This window comes from Gorilla gorilla, chromosome 11 (assembly GCF_029281585.2).
Source record: "Gorilla gorilla gorilla isolate KB3781 chromosome 11, NHGRI_mGorGor1-v2.1_pri, whole genome shotgun sequence".
NCBI classification, from domain to species: domain Eukaryota; kingdom Metazoa; phylum Chordata; class Mammalia; order Primates; family Hominidae; genus Gorilla; species Gorilla gorilla.
This window is the reverse complement of record NC_073235.2, coordinates 25900952-25926537: the sequence shown is the minus strand read 5'-3', so window position 1 is coordinate 25926537 and position 25586 is coordinate 25900952. Positions and strand designations below refer to the sequence as shown.

Sequence of the window (25586 nt, the reverse complement as noted above, 5' to 3'; positions counted from 1 at the left end):
ACTGAACGACATCAGCTGCTGACACAGCCCAATAGGCCTAACATATATTTTATAATTTTTTGTCTGAATGAATTTACTATATTTTTACATTAGATTCTTTGGCCAATGAGGTAAATTATGTACATTTTAGTATTCAAGCAAAGAGTTCAATGGAAATCCTCCGTTCACATCCCCCTTATACCCAGGCCAGTGGGCCTTCCTGCCCTGAACTGGGTTCCTAAAGGGTCTCACTGCGGTCTTCCTCGGTCATATCCTGTGTCACAAGGGCAGGGCCTCATGAGACCAGGGGAGATGACATAGGAAGTTGCCACCGCCTTCCAGAACATGATCTCTGCACACAACACCCTGTTTCCTGCCTCAACAGCTCTGATAGTCCTTCAAGGGTCTTCACCGTTCTCGTCCCTCATCTGCCTTCCTGAGGGGTGGCCAACAGGCAGCTGTTTGCAGTGTGGGCAGAACTTTGACCTGTGGGGTATGGGCGTGAATGGATGTCTATCTGTCAAGGGAGGGGAGTAGAGCATATTTGATTCATTAGTTTCTTAGCTTGGTTTGTAACTCTTTACAAATTTAGATTCATGATATGTGCTTCTCTATTTGTACACTTGCCTCAGGCTTACAAACACCCTAGAGGGGCTTGGCTAGCTTTACATGAGTTTACTAAGGATTACAGTAACTTAGCCCAAATTTAGCCAGTCTCCAAATGTCTTATTGGCCACTTCCACTAGAAATAGCACACTAATTAAAACCTACTAGCATCCCCCTAATAGCAGCTAATAGAAAACAAGATGTTACCATTTGCTCCTTTAGTTCACGTTAATGAAAGCAATGCATTTTTGTATAATACTCGTATTAAAATATTCCCTTCATCATATGTAAAACAATTAATTTGCTTTTAACAAATTTAAGAGAAGTCTTTATATCTTATTTCACTCACATAAAACTTGAAGAAATATAAGGTTAGCAAGTCCACAAATCACAATAATCTTAAATTTAAAACTAGAAGGAAAATGGCACCAAGTAATGTGATTTCATGTCTTATACACAGGCAGAGCCCAGGCCAAGCCCCAGAGTCTGTGCTTGTATCTCCAGACATTGATTTTCTCTCCTCAGAGGGAAAACCTACTCCCCAGATAAACCTCTGGTCAAATGGTCACACAGACCTGGGCTCAAATCCTGTTCGTTTTTCTTGGTGGCTATTGAGGAATAGGGATTGGAGACTTCTTCAACTTCTCTGTGTCCTTTTATATTTGTGATATAGGAGATAATAGCCTTTCTCACAGGGCTGTTTTGGGTGGTTAAACAAAATTTTAAAATGCCATACATAATAATAACTCTTTATTTTATTTTTATTTTATTTTTTTTCTTAGTGAACTTTATTTCCTGACCTGAGACAAATATTTTAATCTTCAGTTTTTAAAACTTGAAGGATATAATGATTAAAAACGACTTTTTTTTTTTTTTTTTTGAGGTGGAGTCTCACCCTGTCACCCAGGCTGGAGTGCAATGGTGCAATCTTGGCTCACTGCAACCTCCGCCTCCTGGGTGGGTTCCAGCGATTCTCCTGCCTCAGCCTCCCGAGTAGTTGGGATTACAGGCATGCATCACCACACCTGGCTAATTTTTGTATTTTTTATTTTATTTTTTTATTATTATACTTTAAGTTTTAGGGTACATGTGCACAATGTGCAGGTTAGTTACATATGTATACATGTGCCATGGTGGTGCACTGCACCCACTAACTCGTCATCTAGCATTAGGTATATCTCCTAAAGCTATCCCTCCCCCCTCCCCCCACCCCACAACAGTCCCCTGAGTGTGATGTTCCCCTTCCTGTGTCCATGTGTTCTCATTGTTCAATTCCCACCTATGAGTGAGAATATGCGGTGTTTGGTTTTTTGTTCTTGTGATAGTTTACCGAGAACGATGATTTCCAATTTCATCCATGTCCCTACAAAGGACATGAACTCATCATTTTTTATGGCTGCATAGTATTCCATGGTGTATATGTGCCACATTTTCTTAATCCAGTCTATCATTGTTGGACATTTGGGTTGCTTCCAAGTCTTTGCTATTGTGAATAGTGCCGCAATAAACACACATGTGCATGTGTCTTTATAGCAGCATGATTTATAGTCTTTTGGGTATATACCCAGTAATGGGATGGCTGGGTCAAATGGTATTTCTAGTTCTAGATCCCTGAGGAATCGCCACACTGACTTCCACAATGGTTGAACTAGTTTACAGTCCCACCAACTGTGTAAAAGTGTTCCTATTTCTCCACATCCTCTCCAGCACCTGTTGTTTCTTGACTTTTTAATGATTGCCATTCTAACTGGTGTGAGATTTTTGTTATTTTCCCTTTGCATCTACTTGCTTCCTTTTTCTTTATTTTTTTCAGTTTATTTTCCTCGATGGAGGCCTTCACTTTTAACCCTGCAACTGAATTTCCAAAGGAAACAAAGGATCTATAACTATTCTATCATATGGTCACCAAATAAATAGTTTTATCATGTCTGGCCAGTTTTCAAATCAGGTCTGAGTTATTAGAGAGATGTCCATTAGGCAATGCCAAGTAAAAGTAAGGAAAGCAGCAAGGGGTGGCCTCTGAGCATGGAGAACCTATTAGGAACTTCTTAAGGGAAGAAAGGTAGAATGCAGATTAATATCATTTATAATTTACAGAAATAAAATTCATCCAATTACTCAGCAACTTTTTACAGAGTATATTTTATGTGTCAGGCAAAATGCTATAGATATAAATGAAAGTAAAGAAGAAAATCTCAACCTTTATGATGAGCTTAAATTCTACGGCTGGACTAGAGATGATGAGATAGACAATTTAAAAAATAAGTATATTTAATTGTGTATTATAAAGTAATACGTGTTTTTAAAGAAAACTACAAATAAAAATAAATCAGTGCATGCAACTTTAAAACAAATATAAGAACTGTCTTTTAAATAATGTGTTCTTTCTACTGCCTCAGTTTCTTCTTAAAGTACTTTTCTGGATGGAGTAAAATATTCAGAAAGTTTAAAGAGGGTATGCAGTAAAAAGTAAGGCTTTCTTCCTTTTTTTCCTACTCTCTGAGATTCTAACTTACCTCTTGCTTTAGTATCCTTTCAGAAATTTCTATGCCTATATGTGCTTTAATGTTTATATGTTATCTTCTGTTTTTTAAACACAAAAAAACTGCTTACACTGCATTGCATCTTGATTTTATTTTTTCTCTAACAATTTATATTGGAGATGATTCTGTATCAGAACATATAGGATTGCCTCATTCCTTTTAATGAGTGCATTACACTTTCGTAGAGGTTTGTCAGGCACCAATACATAAGGTGAGCCTAAGACCAAAGCCTGACCAATAGACTGGGAAAGATAAAAGAGTCATTTCGATTCAGACAGTTTTTTATTTGCACAAACAGCTAAGCAAAGAATAGCTATTCACTGTAGCTGTAGATACCAAGAAGGATGACATCTGAACAAAATGGGTTAGATGACCACAACATGGGCTGTGTTATTCCCATTGCTAAGAACACAATTCCTTTTTTTTTTTTTTTTTTTTGACAGAGGAATTTCACTCTTGTTGCCCAGGCTGGAGTGTAGTGGTGTGATCTCGAGTCACTACAACCTCCAACTCCCAGGTTCAAGAGATTTTCCTGCCTCAGCCCTCAGCTTCCTGAGTAGCTGAAATTACAGGCGTGTGCACCATGCCCAGTTAATTTTTGTGTTTTTGGTAGAGATGGGGTTTCATCATGCTGTTGGCCAGGCTGGTCTCGAACTCCTGACCTCAGGTGATCCACCTGCCTCAGCCTCCCAAAGTGCTGGGATTAAGAGCATGAGCCAACACACCCGGCCAAGAACCCAATTCTTGATTGAGCTAAACAATTTTGTATTATGCAGCTCTGTTCTGAGAGGAGAGGGCAGAGAACGCTACCCTTTATCACAATCTGAGAGGTAATGAGAAACATGGTGGCTTCCCACAGGGGTAGGGAGGCAAATGATGTAAGTTTTCAGAGCACCTGTTCACTGGCCTTCACCTTCTCACATTTCGAGGTGTCCTGCCAAGACTCAGATCAGCTGCGGTGCAAGCCTGTGGCTGAGTGGACTCTGGGTACCTGCAAGGAGCACCGTGAGCAAAGCTGTTCCCATGCAGGGCTGACCACAATTTTTAATCAAATCCCTTTTTGATAAGTTAGTGGGTAATTTCAAATCTTGTATTATACCTAGCATATATTCCATTGCACACATTTGCTAATAATTGTAGGACAAATTCCTGGAAACAGAATTATTGGGTTGAAGAGCATTTGTTTCCAGTTTTGAATAACATCACTGTTTCTTTTATATATTATTAATTATAGTGCCATCAACAGTGTATAAAATATTTGTTTTCTTCCATGTCAACATGGTATATTATAACTGTTGGTCTTTACAATATAAGTTAAAAATACTTTAGCATGGATTAGCATTTCTTTTTTTATTAGTGAGGTTGAGCATCTTTTCATACATATGAAAGTCATTTGTATTTTTATGTGTTCCTTTTCTTTACATATTTTTTCATTGTTACCTGTTTTTTTAAAAAATTGTAAACACTTTTAACTTATTAATAAAAGTATGATTGTTTAGCTTTATTTATTTATTTACTTATTTTATTTCCATAGGTTATTGGGGAACAGGTGGTGTTTGGTTACATGAGTAAGTTCTTTGGTGGTGATTTGTGAGATTTTGGGGCAGTCATAACCTAAGCAGTATACAACGCACCCAATTTGTGGTTTTTTATCTCTCACTCCCTTCCCACGCTTTCCCCTTGAACCCCTAAAGTCCACTGTGTCCTTCCCATGCCTTTGCATCCTCATAGCTTAGCAACCACATACGAGTAGGAACAGACGATGTTTGGTTTTCCATTCCTGAGTTACTTCACTTAGAATAATAGTTTCCAGTCTGATCCAGGTCACTGTGAATGACATTAATTCATTCCTTTTTATGGTTGAGTAGTATTCCATTTTATATATATATATAATATTATATTATATATATTATATTTTATATTTTATATATTTTATATATAATATATAAATATATATTTTATTATAAATATATAATATATAATATATATAATATATACTTTAATATATATATTTTATATATAATATATATAGTTATATTATATATAATAAATATATATAAATATATATTTATATAAATATATATAAATATATATTATATATATATAATAAATATATAAATATAATATTTATTATATATAATATATATATATTAGTTTCTTTATCCACTAATTGATTGATGGGCGTTTGAGTTGGTTCCATGTTTTTGCAATTGCAACTTGTGCTGCTATAAACATGTGTGTGCAAGTATCTTTTTCATATAATGACTTATTTTCCTCTGGGTAGATACCTAGTAGTGGGATTGCTGGATCCAATGGTAGTTCTACTTTTAGTTCTTTAAGGAGTCTTCACACTGTTTTCCATAGTGGTTGTACTAGTTTACATTGCCACCAGCAGTACAGAAGTGTTCCCTGCTCACCATATCCATGCCAACATCTACTATTTTTTGATTTTTTGATTATGGCCATTCTTGCAGGAGTAAGATGGTATCGCATTGTGGTTTTGATTTGCATTTTCCTGATCATTAGTGATATTGAGCATTTTTTCATATGTTTGTTGGCCATTTGTATATCTTCTTTTGAGAATTATCACAAACCTGCACGTTGTGCACATGTACCCTAGAACTTAAAGTATAATAAATATATGTGTATATTTAAAAAATAAAAGGAAAATCAGCTAATGGGTGCTGGGCTTAATATCTCGGTGATGGGTTTATCTGTGCAACAAACCACCATGGCACACGTTTACCTATGTAATAAATCTGCACATCCTATACATGTACCCTGGAACTTAACATAAAAGTTGATTAATAAAAAGACATTTTCCTAATTAAAAAAAGAGAATTGTCTATTCATGTCCTTAGCACACTTTTTGATGTTTTCTTTTTTTCTTGATAATTTGAGTTCATTGTAGTTTCTGGATATTAGTCCTTTGTCAGATGTCACAAAGATTGTGAAGATTGTGAAGATTTTCTCCCACTCTGTGGATTGTCTGTTTATTCTGCTGACTGTTCCTTTTGCTGTGCAAAAGCTCTTCAGTTTAATTAAGTCCTAGCTATTTATCTTTGTTTTAATTACATTTGCTTTTGGGTTCTTGGTCATGAAGTCTTTGCCTAAGCCAATGTCTAGAAGGATTTTTCCAATGTTATCTTCCAGAATTTGTATAGTCATCGGATGTGACAAAGATTATATAGATTGTGAACATTTTCTCCCACTTTGTGGGTTGTCTGTTTACTCTGTTGACTGTTCCTTTTGCTGTGCAAAAGCTGTTTAGTTTAATTAAGTTCCAGCTATTTATCTTTGTTTAAATTACATTTACTTTTTGGTTCTTAGTCATGAAATCTTTGCCCAAGCCAATGTCTAGAAGGGTTTTTCTAATGCTATCTTCTAGAACTTTCATAGTTTCAGGTCTTAGATTTAAGTCCTTGATTCACATTGAGTTGACTTTTGTATATGGTGAGAAATGAGGATCTAGTTTCATTCTCCTACAAGCAGCTTGCCAAATATCCAGCACCATTTGTTAAATAGGGTGACCTTTCTCCACTTTTGTTTTTGTTTGCTTTGTCAAAGATCAGTTGGCTATAAGTATTAGGGTTTATTTCTGGGTTTTCTATTCTGTTCCATTGGTGGATGTGCCTGTTTTTCTGCCAGTACCATGCTGTTTTGGTTACTACGGCCTTATAGTATAGTTTTAAATCAGGTAATGTGATGCCTCCAGATTTGTTTTTTGCTTAGTCTTGCTTTGACTATGTGGGCTCCTTTTTAGTTCCACATGAATTTTACAATTGCTTTTTCTAATGCTGTGAAGAATGATGGTGGTATTTTGATGAGGATTGTGTTGAATTTGTATGTCAATTATGGTCATTTTCACAATATTGATTCTACCCATTCATGAGCATGGGACATGTTTCCATTTGTTTGTGTCATCTATGATTTCTTTCAGCAGTGTTTTGTAGTTTTTCTTGTAGAGGTCTTTCACCTCCTTGATTAGGTATATTCCTAAGTATTTTATTTATTTATTTATTTATTTATTTATTTATTTATTTATTTATTTATTTATTGCAGTTATTGTAAAAGGGGCTGAGTTCTTGATTTCATTCTCAGCGTGGTCGCTGTTGGTGTATAGAAGAGCTACATTGATTTTTTTATCCAGAAACTTTGCTGAATTCTTTTATCAGTTCTAGGAGCTTCTGAATGAGTCTTTAGGGTTGTCTAGGTAACCAATCATATCATCAGCAAACAGCTACAAGTTTGACTTTCTTTTTACTGTTTTGGATGCACTTTATTTCTTTCTCTTGTCTTATTGCTCTGGCTAGGACTTCCAGTACTATGTTGAAGAGGAGTGGTGAGAGTTGGCATCCTTGTCTTGGTCCAGTTCTCAGAGGGAATGCTTTCAACTTTTCCCCACTCAGTATTACGTTGCATGTGGGCTTGTCACAGATGGCTTTTATTACATGGAAGTATGTCCCTTGCATGCCAATTTTGCTGAGAGTGTCAATCATAAAGGGATCCTGCATTTTGCCAAATGCCTTTTCTGCATCTTTTGAGAGGATCATGTGGTTTTGGTTTTTGATTCTGTTTATGTAGTGTATAATATTTATTGACTTGAGTATGTTAAACCATCCCTGCATCCCTGGTATGAATCCCACTTGATCATGGTGGATTATTGTTTTGATATGTTGTTGGATTTGGTTAGCTAGCATTTAGCTAAGGATTTTTGCATCTATGTTCATCAGGGATATTGGTCTGTAGTTTTCTTTTTGGTTATGTCCTTTCCTGGTTTTGGTATTAGGGTGATGTTGGCTTCATAGAATGACTTAGGGAAGGTTCTCTCTTTCTCTATCGTGTCTCTTTCTCTATCTTGTGGATTAGTGTCAGTAGGATTGGTACCAATTCTTCTTTGAATGTCTGGTAGAATTCTGCTGTGAAACTGTCTGGTCCTGGACTTTTTTTGTTGGTAATTTTTTGATTACTATTTCAACCTCGCTGCTTGTTATTGGTCTGTTCAGCATATCTAATTCTTCCTGATGTAAGCTAGGAAGGTTGTATCTTTCCAGGAATTTATCCATCTCCACTAGGTTTTTTAGCTTATGTACATGAAGGTGTTTATAATAGTCTTTAATGATCTTTTGTATTTCTGTGGTGTCAGTTGTAATGTCTCTCATTTCATTTCTAATAGAGCTTATTTGGATTTTTTCTCTTCTTTTTTTTTGGTTAATCTTGCTAATAGTCTATAAATTTTATTTATCTTTTCAAAGAACCAGATTTTTGTTTCATTTATCTTTTGTATTTTTCGTATGTGTGTTTCAATTTCATTTATTTCTGCTCTGATCTTTGTTATTTCCTTTCTTCTGCTGGATTTGAATTGAGTTTGTTCTTGTTTCTCTAGTTTCTTGAGGTGTGACCTTAGATTGTCTGCTTGTGCTCTTTGAGATTTTTTGATGTAGTTGTTTAGGGCTATGAACTTTCCTCTTAGCCCTGCTTTCACTGTATCCCAGAGGTTTTGATAGGTTGTGAATGACTACTGTCATTCAGTTCAAAAAATTTTTTAATTTTCATCTTGATTTCATTTTTGACCAAATGATCATTCAGGAGTGGGTTATTTAATTTCCATGTATTTGCATGGTTTTGAAGGTTCCTTTTGGAGTTGATTTTCAGATTTATTCCCCCGTGTTCTGAGCAAGTGCTTGATATAATTTAAGTTTTCTTGAATTTATTGAGGTTCATTTTGTGGCCTACCATATCCTCTATCTTGGAGAACATTCTACGCACTGTTGAATAGAATGCCTGTGGTTGTTTGGTGGAATGTTATGTAAATATCTGTTAAGTTCATTTGTTCCAGGGTGTAGTTTAAATCTATCATTGCTTTGTTGACTTTCTGTCTTGATGACCTGTCTAGTGCTGTCAGTGGAGTATTAAAGTCCCCCACTACCATTTAGCTGCTGTCTATATGTTAGGTCTAGTAGTAATTGTTTTACAAATTTGGGAGCTCCAGAGTTAGGTGCATATATATTTATGATTGTGATAATTTCCTGTTGGACAAGGCCTTTTATCACTGTATAATGACTCTCTTTATCTCTTTTAACTGCTGTTGCTTTAAAGTCTGTTTTGTCTAATATAAGAATAGCTACACCTGCTCACTTTTGCTGTCCATTTTCATGGAATGTCTTTTTCCATCCCTTTACCTTAAGTTTATGTGAGTTCTTATGTATTAGGTGTGTCTCTTGAAGGCAGCAGATAGTTGGTTGGTGAACTCTTATCCATTCTGCAATTCTCTATCTTTTAAGTGGAGCATTTAGGCCATTTATATTCAATGTTAGTTTTGAGATGTGAGGTAAAATTTCATTCATCGTGCTATTTGTTGCCTGTATACTCTGTTTTTTGTTTTTGTTTTTTCAATTGTATTTTTTGTTTTGTAGGTCCTGTGAGATTTATGCTTTAAAGAGGCTCTTTTTTTTATGTGTTTCCAGGATTTGTTTCAAGATTTAGAGCTCCTTTTAACAGTTCTTGTAGTGCTGGCTTGGTAGTGGCAAATTCTCTCAGCATTTGTTTGTCTGAAAAAGACTGTATCTTTCCTTCATTTATGAAGCTTAGTTTTGCTGGGTAAAAATTCTTGGCTGATAATTGTTTTGTTTGTGGAGGTAGAAGATAAGGCCCCAATCCCTTCTAGCTTGTAGGATTTGTGCTGAGAAATCTGTTGTTAATCTGATAGGTTTTCCTTTGTAGGTTACCTGGTGTTTTTGCCTCATGGCTGTTAAGATTCTTTCCTTCATCTTAACTTTAGATAATCTGCTGACAATGTGTCTAGGCAATGATCTTTTGGTGATGAATTTCCCAGGTGTTCTTTGGGCTTCTTGTATTTGGATATCTAGTTCTCTAGCAAAGACAGGGAAGTTTTCCTTGATTATTCCCCCAAATATATTTCCCAAACATTTAGATTTCTCTTCTTCCTCAGGAACGCCAATTATTCTTAGGTTTGATTGTTTAACATAATCCCAGACATCCTGGATGCTTTGTTCATATTTTCTTATTCTATTTTCTTTGGCTTTGTTGGATTGGGTTTATTCAAAAACCTTGTCTCTGAGCTCCGAAGTTCTTTCTTCTACTTGTTTGATTCTATTGCTGAGAATTTTGAGAGCATTTTGCATTTCTTTAAGTGCATCTGTTGATTCCTAAAGTTTTTATTGTTTTTTATTTGTGCTATTTATTTCACTGAATATTTCTCCCTTCACTTCTTGCATGATTTTTTTTTTTATTTCCTTATGTTGGGCTTTGACTTTCTCTGGTACCTCACTGATTAGCTGAATAACTAACCTTCTGAATTATTTTTCAGGTAAATCAGGGATTTCTTCTTGATTTGGATCCATTGCTGGAAAGCTAGTGTAATTTTTTTGGGGGGTGTTAAAGAACATTGCTTTGTCATATAACCAGAGTTGGTTTTCTGGTTCCTTCTCATTTGGGTAGGCTATGTGAAAGAGAAGGTCTGGGGCACAAGGCTGTTGTACAGTTCCTTATGTCCCACTGGGTGTTTCCTTGATGTAGTACTCTCCCCCTTTTCCTAGGGATGTGGCTTCCTGAGAGCCAAGCTGTAGTGATTGTTGTCTCTCTTCTGGATCTGGCCACCCAGCAAGTCTACCAGGCTCTGTGCTGGTACTGTGGGTTGTCTACACAGAACTGTGGGTCTCTCAGCCATGGATATGGGCATCTGCTCCAGTGGAGTTTGCAGGGGCCTGAAGTGGACTCTGTGAGGATCTGTAGCTTTGTTTGATTAATGCACTACTTTTTTTCTGGTTGGCCTTCTCCCGGGAGCTGGCATTTTCAAGAAAGCATCAGCCTTAGTAGTATGGAGAGGAACAGGTGGTGGCCAGGGCCCCAGATCTCCCAAGAGTATATGCCCTTTGTCTTCATTTACTAGGTTGGGTAGAGAAGGACCATTAGGTGGGGGAAGGGCTAGGCATGTCTGAACTCAGACTCTACTTGGGCAGGTCTTGCGGCAACTGCTGTGGAGGATTGGGGTGAGATTCCCAGGTCAATGAAGTTATGTTCCTAGAAGGATTATGGGTGCCTTTGCTGTGTCATGCAGGTTGTCAGGGAAGTGGGCAAAGCTGGCAGTCACAGGCCTCACCCAGCTCCCACGCAACACAAAGGGCTAGTCTCACTCTCACCGTGCCCCACCGTCAATAGCACCAAGTCTGTTTCCAAGCAGTGGAAAAGCAGGGCTGTGAACTTGTCCTAGGCTACCCACCTCACAGCTGCAAAAATAAGTTGGGCTTTCCTGCTTCCCCTACCTGTGGATTCTGGACACTGGATTCATGCCCTTCCTTGAGTGCCAGCCAGGAAACTTCTCAATGGGTTCAAATTGTTACCAAGTTCAGCTAGAGATTTCCTTCTCCCTATGGCCTTTTCTCAGTGCCTCTGGTAGCCCTCCTGAAGGTCCACTGTGAAGCAAGGCAGACATTGACTCAGCAAGCCCACAGGGATTTTCCTGCTTTTTCCTCATTTGGGTATTTTGCCCAGCTTTCTAAATTCAATGAGCTCCAAGTAAGGTCAAAATCTTCTCCTGTAGTAATCTAGACCTTCGGGTTCCCCAGTGGGGGTTTGTGTTCAGGGGCAGATGATCCTCCTTTTGTGGGATGATCTCCCTTTCCCTCCACAGTTTGGGCACTCGCAGTATTTGGGGTGTCTCCTGGGTCCTGCAGAAGCAATCTGCTTCTTTTGGAGGGTCTGTGTGTCCTCCGGGCTTTCCTAATGTATTCCTGCAGTCGTTCTGTAGCCAAAGTTCACGATGCGAGTCTCCACACGCTGTTTTGTCTGTCTGAGTGGGAACTGCAATCCAGCCCTGCCTCAAAAGTGTGATTTTTTTTGAAGTACTTTTTAAAGTTCTTGGGAGGATGACATAATTATATAGATTTTTTTGGTGAACAGTCACATGGTTTTAAAAAATTTTACATAGACGAAATTTTTTATATATTTTAGTTCCAAGTTTCTGGATTTTATGCCATTCCTAGAAGAACTCCAGCACTCTTACATTTAAAAAATATGATCTCTATTTAAAACTTCTGTGAAACTTATTATTAGAGATTAAACATCTATGTATTTTAAAATGTTTAGTTCAATCTAATTTTTTGTTTGTTTTTTTGACTAAGAATTTTCATTGAAAATACATTTTGTACTTTGTAAAATGCCTTTTCAGTATCTATGAAGTGATAATATGTAAATCAAATATGTCTGTGTATATACATTATATATTTGTGTGTGTACATATATACATTATGCGTGTGTGTGTGTGTGTGTGTGTGTGTATTTTCTTTTTTAAGAGACATGGTCTTATTCTGCTACCCAGGCTGAAGTGCAGTGGTGCTATCATATAGCTCACTGCAGCCTCAAACTGGGCTCAAGCCATCCTCCCTCCTCAGCCTCCCAAGTAGCTGGGACTACAGAAAAAACACCACGCCTGACTCCTGAATCATATATATTTTTCAAATATGTTTTCAACAGTTTAAGAGCTTACAAAATAGCTATGTAAAACAAGATTACTGAGCACTCTTGATAAGAAAAGACTTCTTGGATTACAAAAATGTTAGAAAAGAACTATTTTTTCTAAAGATCCTAAAAATATCTTTTTTTCTAAAGCCCTTCTGCTCCAGGCTGGAAGTAAACTGAGCTGCTATAATCCTTCTCACAGCGTTTGGAGAAGTCACATGGGTTAAGTGATGTAAACTGAGAAGACATTTCAATGAGAAGTAAAGGATCTACATTCTGCCTCTTTTTTTTTTTTTTTTTTTTTTTGACAGCAGATTCTGTGAGCTCTTGTCTGTTTGCCTTCTGAGCAGGAAGGGAAACAGACCACTGCAGACATCTTAGTGCAGCAAAGTTCATGTTAGTTGCTTTATAGAAAGTCATTGTGTCACTTGATTGATATCCCCTAAGGTAGTCTAAGATGAAGAATGAAAGCTACTACCTTTTCTTGCCATTATTACCACATCATGGTAAAGAGTAAAAAGAAACATAGGTTTGCATAATTATATTTGCTTTGATATAAAATTAGATAGGGTGCAGAAGTATATATCAGAGTAGTACATGCTCCAAAAATTAGTCATTGGCACACAAAGACACGACTGTTGTCCTCTAGCAGGTGATGTCCAGGCCTCATTTGTGCACATATGGACGCATGGCAGAAAGCAAATCAATGTAGATTCTAATTGATATGCAACGTTGTGATAAAATAGACCTTAGATTTACATATCCTGTTTAGCTCCATTCCTTCCAACAGGGGTGCGGATCGTGCTTCTGGATGACTGAAGTTAGAAATTTTTATTTCCCAGGTTTACACAGCCAGTTAGTGGTCATGTGGTGAGTAGAACACAGGGTTTCTGCACCAGTGCTCTTTCATCTCCACACAGCCTTTGGGGTGAATCTTCAAAGGCTGGAGGTTTCTCTTGACACGTAACTCTTGCCTTCCAGTACAGCTAATGTCAAACGCCGCTATTACAGCCAATCTATTTTATTTTATAATCACTGGAGCAAGCTGGCTGAACAATCTGGAGAAGACTTGAATTCCCTAAAGCAGAGGTTACTTCAGAGAAACGTTTCAAGGTGCCTCTTTCCTAGGGAGCACATTTTATAAAGCACCAAGACATCCGTGCACGCCCTGAAGAAATCAGTTCCAACTTCATCGGATTTCATTTCCCTAAATGCTGACTTTCACTGTAATGTCACTCAGCTGTGATTTTATACAGATTCCACACACAAGAGACAAAAGATAAGCAGACATGGGCTTGTAAATAAACATTAAATCTGGCAACAGAGTGAATTTTAGAACCATCTTCTGGGACATTAAAGGGAAAGTATGTCGGGGGAATGACGAGACTTCCAGATGATTTTATAGGTTTTTTGTTTGTTTGTTTTGTTTTTTTTGCTGTTGTTGTTGTCTTCGATTTTATAAAAGATATCTCTTTTCTTTGAGATGGTTCCAATATTGAGTGTGTTCTTTCTTTTGTCAATCAATTAAACAAGTTGACAAAGGAGAGCAATTGATATTCACAGATTTCCAGTTTTCAGCAACTCAAAAATATCCACCTGTTATCTTGTATTCTGAGTCAAAGAGCGACACATTCCTTTTTGAAGTTAATGAATGGCATATTTTATCCACAGTATACTAAACTAAGGTTAAGATCAAAAGAGCTCTCTTATTCTCATGATAGTGATTGAAAAAATAAATCCCGATTTTTCAATTATTCATCTCCACCTCCACTGTTCTATTATCTATCCCACTAGTGATTGAAGTTGTCTCCTAGCAGGCTGTCCAAGGTGGGACACAGGAACACACACATACCCACAGGTATGTACGTGTTGGTGTGCCATGACTGTGTATCCAAACGTAAGATTCTTTTAATGATATTAACAACTTGTAGCACACAATTTATGAATAATGATAAAATATGCAATAATCTATTATTGTAAGTTCTGTATACCAGTTGAATTTTATAGAATGCTTTTGCTGACCTTTGTTGAATGATTTTATCTGTAGCACTTAAAGTCTCTGTCATATATTATTTTTGAAAAATTTCTTTATTGCCTTTACAACCCTTTAAAAATGTAAAAATTAGTCTTAACTCACACGTCATAAAAAAACAGGCCTCAAGCCAGACAAGCCAGGTAGTTTTCTGACCCCTGGTCTAGACAATGCACAAAACAATAAAGCAGTCCCTGATTTGTAATGTATGTCAACCACTATGGTAGACTTCAAGCTGTCAACGGGATTTCACTGAACATGGAATTGGGAAGAGCTGTGTGGTAGCAGCCCAACCTACAGTATCCCCACAACACAGATAGAACAGTCATGAAATTCCTTCAGAGCACCTTTAGTTAAAAGAGACAGGCAAATCGATATAATATAGTGAAATAATTAGAAATCAATGAATGTATTAGCTTTTAAAACTAATTTCAAGTTTATATAACTTTATTATTATTATTATTTTAAGACGGAGTCTCACTCTGTCTCCCGGGCTGGAGTGCAGTGGCACGATCTAGGCTCACTGCAAGCTCCACCTCCCAGGTTCAAGCAATTCTCCTGCCTCAGCCTCCTGAGTATCAGGGACTACAGGCGCGAGCCACCATGCCCGGCTAGTTTTTCGTGTTTTTAGTAGTGACAGGGTTTCATTCACCATGTTAGCCAGGATGGTCTCTGTCTCCTGACCTCGTGATCTGCTGGTCTCAGCTTCCCAAAGTGCTGAGATTACAGGTGTGAGCCACCATGCCCAGCCAACTTAATTTTTAATAATGGCTAGGTTAACCAAGGGCTCACAAAATTTCTGAAAATCTAACACTTGAAACTCATGAACTGGTAGCAAGCTGACTCAAACACACCACTGATGGCCTATTCTTTTGAATTCCATAAATGCTGGACTGTTTGACATTTTTTGAACCATGCTCTGTCTTGCCTCCCCAGTCTTCTAACCCTATTCTTTCAAGACTTAGCAGCATCTCCTGCTAGACAACTTCTGCCATTTTTCAAGGTTGAATTAAGTGCCCTGTTTCCTATATAAATACATAATTATATAAATATAAAATTTCTCTATTCTAAACCTTCAGTGACAGGGGCTTCATCCTCTGTAGTTTTAACCTCCTTGTTCTGCAAGAGCTTATCTCAGTTTCTCCAACTCAGAGACTGGACATTTATGGCCCAGCAGAGCCTGGTGTACAGCAGGGGCACAACATGCATTCCTTGAACTGAACTACTAACAAAGCTGGCAAACTCTTGGCTGCCAGTTTGCAGAGCTTTGTGCAGCCTTCTTTGCATTGAACTGGTGCATTTCACTGTACCTCTTCTATAAGAGAGCATGGAAGAAACAGCTCGCCATGGTATTAGTCAAAAGTTTGCATCGGAAGAGTGAAAGTCAAAGGGTAGTCTCAACTGCAGGTTTTAGATTCCATGGGTTTTGTTTATAATGTAAATATCTTTCATCACCACAGATAATTGAGGTCTTTTTTTTAAGAAGATACATAACCAAGAGACTAGGCAGCAGCACAGAAAAGCTACAAGCAGGAAAAAAAAAATGAGAAGGAGACCTGCTGATTTTAGAATGCACAGAGCTGCTATCTTGTGGTTTAGCCCATCACTCCTTCACTGCTCAGATTCTCTGGCTGCACTCCTTTCCTTGTTGACTATCTGGCATAGATGGAGGAAGTAAGTCCCAGGGTAAGACTCCTCAGTGCCCCACCACTTCTCTCAGTTGGTCTGCTCACTGATTTTCTTGCTGCGTTCATTGAAGCAAGGGGCCGAGGAGGTGCAGGAAGGAGGATCAACTCACCTCATAGTCAATGTCTAAGGCATCCGTCTCGCCCTTGGTGCGGAAGTGCTGTGTGTGCTTGTCCACCGTGAAGTTCACCTGCTTGCCCACCCGCTCGATGAGGACCGAGTGCCAGTGCTGGTCATCCAGGAGGCTGCCCAGGGTGGCAGAGGGCAAGCTGCTGCTGAGCCGCGCTTTGCTGTCATCTGTGAAGAGGGGAGACAGGCAAGATGATGTCTGTGTCCAAGGGCAGCTTTGCACACCGGAATGCTCCACAAGCAAAGGCAGCTATCTCTGTTCTAAAGGCAAAGAATGATGTCTCCCTACAGGCCTGGAACTGTGCTGGACCTGGGAAGGAATAACAGGCTTTGCCCACAGATTCCAGAATCAAGTTCAATATGCACACCTCCTTCCAGACAAAATAGGGCATGTTTTTAGGACTTGAAAAATTCAATAATGGAAGGAACTATGTCCTTATGGCTACATAAATATGATTGAAAATGGGGATTTTGTTTTTAGAAAGAATGCATATTCTTTGAGTTTGAATGGTTCTTGAGTGGAGAAAGCCAATTAGGAGCTGTGCCTGCGAGGACGGGTAAAGCTGGGATACGTAAAGGGAAGACAGCTAGTAAGTTTGTGGGCAAAAGCAGCGGCGAGGAAATAATCATCCCATATGTCATGGCTGAGTACCTACTGTATGAATGGCACTTAGGAAGAAATAACTTTCATCTTTAATCCTCTAAGGGAAAATTATCATCTCCATCTGACCAATAGGAACTCTGAGGCTCAGGGAGGTGAGGCATGCATGCCTCAGGTACGGTCAGGACTTGAATCTAGGTCTGCCTCATCCTTTTTACTTTGATCACAGCTACGGATCATGGCTCGGGTCATACTGTTGAGGATTTAGCCTCTGTTGAGTTTGGAAGACCCCTTTGGGAAGACATGAGAGATGCAGCTGGAAAGGCATGCTTTGCAATCCAACCTGCCTGGTTCCCCCTCCCCCTCCTTCTCTCTCAATTTTATGGAAGTCCCTGGCTGTACCCTTCTACCAAAAAGATTACAGCTTTTATCTTCCCCTGCGGAACTTGCATCAACCTTAGCAAAATGAACAATTAAATAGAACTAACGTTTGTGTATATATACATTTTCAATTTTTGCAACATTTTATATATTAGGTTCCTTAGTAACTGAAAGCTAAATGTCTGTCTCCTCCCTCTTGGGAAGTGTTTTCTCCAGCACAGCTGCAGCAGCCTGTTCAACAGTGTGACGTTCAGCAGGCGGGAGCTGCCACTTCCCCGAAGGCTGCTCACTCCCACCTCCGTTATGGCCCAAGGCATTATTTCCTTCACTGAGTAACTTGGTTGCTTCATATAGGGTTAGAAGCATCAGACTCATTATAATTAGAAAAGTAGAGCTGGTGAATTAATAGCTGACTTGATTTCATTGGTTTGTTCCACAACTTCTGAGTTTTCATTGTTTGATGGATTATGCTAATGAATTAAAAGATACTTTCATTTTTTCTCCTTCCCTCCCTTTCTTTCTCCTATAGAAAGGTATTGTGAGCCAGGTACAGTGGCTCACGCCTGTAATCCCAGCACTTTGGGAGGCCGAGGCAGGCGGATCACCTGAGGTCAGGAGTTTGAGACCAGGCTGGCTAGTGTGGTGAAACCCCATCTCTACTAAAAATACAGAAAACAAAAAAAAGTTAGCCAGGCGAGGTGATGGGCGCCTGTAATCCCAGCTACTTGGGAGGCTCAGGCAGGAGAATTGCTTGAACCTGGGAGGCAGAGGTTGCAGTGAGCTGAGATCGCGCCATTGCACTCCAGCCTGGGCCAGGCCACAAGAGCAAAACTTCATCTAAAAAAAAACAAAAAAAAGATATTTGTGTGATCCACCTGAGCTGGTCACAGTGACAAGTAATGTATTAAGGAGACATGGAGTTTAAAGGTATACTGTCCTCTCTGAAGGTCTTCGTGGTCTTAGTGTAGAGATGCTCATCAAATAAATCTATAAAATGTATGCAGGTTTCCAGCACTCAGTGCACAGAGCCATGGAAATGCAGAGTGCGGTGCTGTGAAACCCTCCTTATGCAGCAGGGACAGGCTGAAACCTGAGGGAAGGAGGAGCATGGTTGCAAGGCCAGGAGAAGCAGCAGCCAGGTTTAGAGATGTAGGGGAGCGTGGCCCAGGACTTCCAGCGGCTGAGTGCCAGGAGCTCGTCGGCCTGGATCCCATTATGCAGGACTTTGTAGGCTAGGTTACACAGTTTACACCTTTTTTAAGAAATGGAACTTTGAGTAGGCAGAGGTTACTAATGCAGATTACTGTGTTTTTTTGTTTGTTTGTTTTGAGATGCAGTCTACCTGTGTCACCCAGGCTGGAGTGAGTGCAGTGGCACGATCTGGGCTCACTGCAACCCCTGCCTCCTGGGTTCAAGTGATTCTCCTGCCTCAGCCTCTAGAATAGCTGGGATTACAGGCACGGGCCACCACACGAGGCTAATTTTTTATATTTTTGGTAGAAACGAGTTTTCACCATGTTGACCCGGCTGGTCTTGAACTCCTGACCTCACATGATCCGCCACCCCGACTTCCCAAAGTGCTGGGATTACAGGTGTGAGCCACCTGGCCTGGCCAGCAGATTACTTTTAAGAAAGATTATTTTGGCAGCTGTGTGGGAATTGGATTAGAAGGTAAGACAGGCTATAAGATTGGCCATAATCTGGATAGATGGGGCATAAAGGGATTCAGGCAAGAAGAGTACAGGAAGAATGGGATCCAAGTAATTATGAGGCGTTGGCAGGAGGTGGCCTCCAGGTGACGGAGATAGAACAAAGAACACCACCACCGCCACCCCACACACAGTTTTTATGTATAAAATGAAATGATTCAGGAGCTAACATTGGCTGAAGGAAACTTTATGCTTTATAAACTGTCAGTTCTAGATGTAACAAGGCCGGTAGATTTAATATTGGAGTTTTCACTTTGAAATTGAGCTGCATCTCACTTTTTTCTTAAAATAAGAAAGGCATTGAACAAAAATTTATTAATAATAAGTCCAAATATTAAACATTTGAAAATTTAAAGTCATTATACATCACTCACACACACACACACACACACACACACACACACACACACACAAACAGGTCAAGGAATTACACGCTTTCCCCAACTTATTTGTTCTACGTGCTGTTTTTGTGGCCTTTAATCAGCTACTAAGTTCTTTAATAGAGCCAATAATAATAATGATTAAAATAAAATATTTTAATATTTTCCACCCTATCCTGCTTCTAAAGATAAATTTTATAAGTATTATGAATCAGTCAAACTGATTTTATTTTTTATGTAATTTTGGGTATAGTAAAACACCCTCCCTGCCTCCCTTCCTCACTTCCTCCATCTGCTCATCTTCCATAGCCCCAGGTAATCACTGCTGTTAATGTCTTGCTTGTGCTTCCAGAAAAATATTAGGTGTATGCAAGCAGCAAAGGTAGATTTTCTTTATTTCTACTCATTTAATTTTTTACACTGATGGTAAAATAGAATGTGCATTTATCTCCAACTTTCCATTTTTATTTAATCTATCCTGAAAATCTTTATCAAAATACAAAGAGCTTTCCCATCCTTTTTATAGCTGCATAGTATTCCATGCTCTAATATATATACATATATAAATATAATATATGATATATATACATATAATATGATACATAATTATATATAAATAATATATAATCATATATATGATATATAGGGCATATCATATTTCATTTAATGAGCTTCCTAGTGATATAAATTTAGATGTTTCTATTTACTTTAGATCTTTAAAACTGTTGAGATACTTTATTATGTGGATATTATCTCGCTTGGGCACAAGCGTATTTGTAGCATTCATTCTTAGGTAAAGAACTGGAGGACAAAGGCTTTCATGTTGGCAATTTTGCAAACACTGCCAAATTGTCCTATATAAAGACCATGCCTATTTAAATGCCTAGGAGTGCCTTTACCACAGGCTTGCCAACAACATACGGTCTAGCTTTAAAATTTGGCCTGTCTGGTAGGTTAAAAAAGTGCATTTCTGAGTAATTTTAATATGCATTTCTTTTAATAAGAATAAGGTTGAAAATCTTTTTATTTTTATTTCCTTTTCTTTGAACTGTCTCTTCCTATATCTTGCCTGTGATACAAATGTTGAAAATATCTTTTTGCCTTTCTTTATTTGTGTTTGTTGCTGCTTTTCTGTTTTTGTTTGTTTGATTGATTTTTTTAAATTCACCACTCAGGTATTTGTGTATTGGGAACAAATCTATCATTTTTCTTTTATAGCTTCTGGATTTGTATAATAGTTTAAAAGGTTCTCCTTATTCTGAGATCATTGAAGAATTCTTCTAGTTTTCTCTATGTCCTTTCAACTGAAATTTATTCTGATGTATGGTATGAGGCACCGTTCTACCTTTATGTTTGGAGATGGCTACCAAATTGTCTAAATTCCGCTATTTTAAAATCCTTGAGTGGCCTTATTTAGTGAAATAGATTGAATAACTTTAAAATGGCAGGAGAACGCTAGTAAATTGGATAGGGTGGTATTTGTTATGTTGACTGGATCAAGGTTCTCTAAGTACATGATTGGGACCTTCAAATCCTAAAGCTTCTAGTAGTGGGTTATGTCGGTTGTTGCTCACTGTACCCTTCCTGCATCCACTGCCACCATCATCATCACCATCTCAATGGGCAGGAACATCTCCACTGCGGGAAGCAGAGCTAGCATCAGTAACTTTACCTTTATCCTCCTCAAGGTCTAATGTCAGCCCTTTCTCTCCTGGGTCTTCACTTTGGCTCAGAAAGTTTGCTACTCTCATTGCATCCAACAATTCTTCTCTTTATAATTTTAAGACTTTAGGAAAATAAAAGTACTTCTTAAATAAATAGTGACTACCTTTCACTTACTGCATCTAATGAAACCATAAACTTAATTAACACACTTATCATTTTATGCAAAGTAGCTCATGAAATTTTTACGAATACTTAAAGCAATTTGTTGACATTTTCTCAAAAGTGGATTAGCATTGCTCCTTGTTTACATTGTTCATTTACTTAGTGCATATATATATATATATGCCCAAAGATAATGCAAAATTGAGTCCCACCAATTCTATGGAGAAACATTTCAGTTAGTATCAAGGGACTTAAATTTATGTTCACAACTTTTTGTTGTGGAAAAGTGTTTAAGTGGCTAGTGATTTAAAAATTGGATATAATGTCCAATAATTTGGAAGGAGAAAAAAAATCTAAGTACATTTATGTAGACTCACCAGATGAAGTATTATATTAAATAGCCATCAAAATGATATTTATAAAATACTTACATTATTTCAAAAGTATACTCAGTAGTGACTGCCCTTTTTGATGAAATTAAAAGTAATATTTAATAAATAGAATACTCAATAATTAGACTATACTGATTTAAAATATACTTGAGCAGAAGACAAAAATACAAAATCTAGACTAAAAACAATTCTGGAAAAGGCACAAATAAGCACTATGTGTGGATAAAACTGAAGAATGCATTTATCATAATCATTTTTTTTTTCTTTTCTGTGTGTTTTAGGGTGAGCATAACTATTTTGGATAATGAGAAAAATAAACTTCATTAAAAGCACAATCCTCACGCTGCATAGTATATTTGTTGAAGACTATATATCACTGATGTGTAATTATTGAGTCTCTTGGGAATTACAAGTTACTTATTAATTAACCAAAAAGGAGCACATATGGATAAATTTCATCACTCTTTCTCCATTAGTTATTCTATACCAACACGCAGATATCTTATATCAAAACAAGTTTAGTGAAACTTGATTTGGTTAAAAAATTGGGAAAACAAAATTTCTGCTCTTCATTAAAAAAGGATGCTTAGAATTGTATTTATGGGAAGTGTAGGATGGTAGTCCTCAGAAACGTTTCATTTTCCCTAGAAATTTCCATTATTAGAGATCACAAAACACTTAATTCTCACGAAATTATCAAACTCTTGATCTTAGAATATCTATTTTAAGTTTTATCTCAGTGGCATTTGAGGTTCAATTACTAGTTTTAACTTGTTTCTAATTTCATAAGACAAAGATAAAAATTTTCATGGGCAATTGTGAAGGACAAAAACAATAAAACTATACAGAAACTAACTTTCGGGACAGAAATAGAGAAGGGAAATAATTATTTCTAATGAAATAAAAACTCATTTTCATGGGGTTTAAAATATAGTTAAAACAAAATAAGATATATACTACCCAAGGCCCTAAGAAATATAACAATTTTTATAGGAAGCTTGAAATGTTTGCAAAAAGTGCTTAACTTTACCTGTTTATTCTCCTCCCTCCACCCCAAGATGCTGTGGATAAGCATGCCAATTCTTTCATCCTTACTTAGAACTCACATTTTCTGGTAAAGGGCATGCATGTTGCAGTATTTTCAAACAAATGCCTTGTTTGATTAAATCTCCTTTCTAGGTCTTATCTTAACTGTTCAAGCATGGATGCTACTTTAACTTTCATAATCTGTGAATTTCAGACAGCCTGAGAAAAAGGGGATGGGAACTCTCATGTTTAAGATTGTATTTGACAAAAAATAAATCATTCTTGAAAAGGGCTTGATTTACTCTTGATAAAATAGGTGGCTAGTCACATGAATTCCCTCATGACTGCCTCTATTAGATCATCAGAATCAACTTTCCCACCCACCTTTAATTTGTCAGACTATCAACACCGATATTCACTTGTATTTCTTAAGCTTCTCACACAAGTTAAACACTTCACATATGTTGTTGTTATAATTATTTCTGACTATGATAACCCTGCAGAAAGGTGAGTCTCCAAGAAGCCACAAGATTTACCTAAGGACTCAAAGAATAGGGGTTACAACCCAACTCTGTTTGACTCCAAAGCTAAAACTGTCTCCACTACTCTTAGTGGAAAAATGGATACTCTCATTCTCCCTCATTTCTTACGCTCTTACTATCTGTATCTCCCATATATGCATGTAAGTTATGTAGCTTAGTAGGAATGGAGAGCATTCTTTTGCAAAGGAATTTAATGGATTGGAAAACAGGGAGCTGTAGAAAAGTAAAATGGGGCAACACTAAGAAGGGAGGACATGACACAGAATAAGAAGACAAGTTTTACCTCCCTGTCCCAGCCAGTATTATAAAGGTACCCCCTTTCAACTTTGTTGGGCAATACGCAAAGCTATTGAATGGTCTCCTAAGTATCCAAGTGAGAGCCCTGAAGAAAATAAGAAACGGACAGGAAACAATGTGATTTCAATGGACTTGACTCTCAATCCAGAGCAAGTCTCTATGTTTCTCTAAAGCAATGAAACACATGTCCTTAGTTGTTAAGAAATTTCTAAATTGTATTGACTAAAAACACTCTCCAGATTTAGGAGTTGTTGCTCTACTCTGGTGTCTAACTTGTGTCCGTCTTCTGTGACTTTGCTATCTTCGAAAACATTATCTTAATACATTTGTTATATGATTTTGAGGATGCATAGTTATTTTATTTCCAATTAATATAACCAAGCTAAAAAGTAAGTAGAAATAACTATTTTACCAGGCTGACAGTCTCTTGAAAATAGAGACTGATAAATCCAACTTTTAACCCCCAGTGCAGAATTCAGTGCCTGATTTACTGTACTTGTTTAACCTATTCTTATTGCATAATGACAGAATTTATGAAAAATGTGATGCATTTTATCCCATTGATTCTTTGTATGAAATACCTGTTTTTCTCCCCTCTCCATAATAAAATCTCCAGATTACTCAAGGTTGATCCTGGATCCCTCTGTTCCTTCCTGATCTCTCCTTTCTCAGAACTTAACACATACATATTGTTTGCCTGATATTTAACATTTTTATGAATTGTTTTATAATTTTTATTATTTGTTTTATAAAAGTTTATTACATTTTAGTGATTAATGTCAGAGAATTGGGGTAGGATTGAATAAGGTTATAATCCCATATCTACAGCTTTGCAGCTACGTGACCTTGAGCCACTGACTGGGAATCACTGACCAGCAGTTCTTCATCTGTAAATGGGTTTGGATATAGATTGTAGGATTGTCATGTAATTTAAATAAAATATGTATTTTAAATGTTTAATGCAATGCCTAAATGTGGGCTCTCAAAAAATGGCAACTAAAAAAAACTTTTATAGTATTTAGTACAATTTGAGAAACATGATAAACATTCCATAAATATGTGTGAGTTGGCTGACTAAAATGCCTGAGTTTCAAAAGAGCTAAATTAAATGTTCATTTGACTCTTTGGAGAATGGAAAGAACTTTCTCTGGCATCTCAGCGGTTGATTATGCAATCACATGCTTTGGCGCCTGAACCCTGTACTCAGCCCCCAGGTGCTCCTCAGATGTTTGTTCTATTCTAGGAGTCTCACTTGAGTCTCACTTTGCTACAGCTGTATATATTGGGGATTGCATAAACATCCTGCCTCAGTTAAAAGGCACTGGGCTCTTCTAAGGATGATTGACCTGCATGTACTATTGATGTCTTCTTTATTCTTACAACAGTTCTCTTGTCACGTAATATCTCTGCTCTTTGATTCTCTACCTGCATGAATGGGTTCAGACTATTGTAATTCGGCAGAGGGCAGACTGCCATGGGCAATTTGAATAAGATGTGTAAAAAGTGAGAAAGGATACATATCTAACCCCCTTATGGATTGAAAGAAGAAATCTCTTTCCCATCTAGTAGTTCTGGAAAAATATCAATGTTCTACTTTAAGAAAGTAGGCAAAGAGGAACCACATAGTTCAATTTTGCCATAGAACTGTCTCTACCCAAGCCAGACACAGTAAGGGTTAGGGTAACTATGTAATGTAAATTGGATACTCATCAAAGAGCATCACTAGAGAAGAACAACAGCACACTATGTATGTCCCCAGTGCCGTCCTGAGCAGCTGACCGTGGTGCTGAACTTCTTCACTCTTAGCCTGAATTTCTGAATTGCAAGTAACTGATTAGAAAATGAATACACATTGCAGATGAAGAATTGTCACTAAAGGAGACACTGCTGAAATGTCCATATAAACTGGAGAGGGAAAAACCAAAACTCTCTCCTTTATTTGACCAGCACTATTCTTTAACCCATTAACTTGAATC

The 25586-nt window shown here is 37.6% G+C and overlaps 1 protein-coding gene across 1 annotated transcript in view; it reads right to left on the bottom strand.

Annotated features, from left to right (window-relative positions):
* Positions 1-25586, bottom strand: part of CNTNAP5 (contactin associated protein family member 5) — an 870373-nt gene that overhangs the window by 451388 nt on the left and 393399 nt on the right. The window contains exon 6 of the mRNA XM_031008908.2: positions 16439-16623. Coding sequence (XP_030864768.2) covers positions 16439-16623 — 185 coding nt within the window. The remainder of the gene's footprint in view (positions 1-16438; positions 16624-25586) is intronic.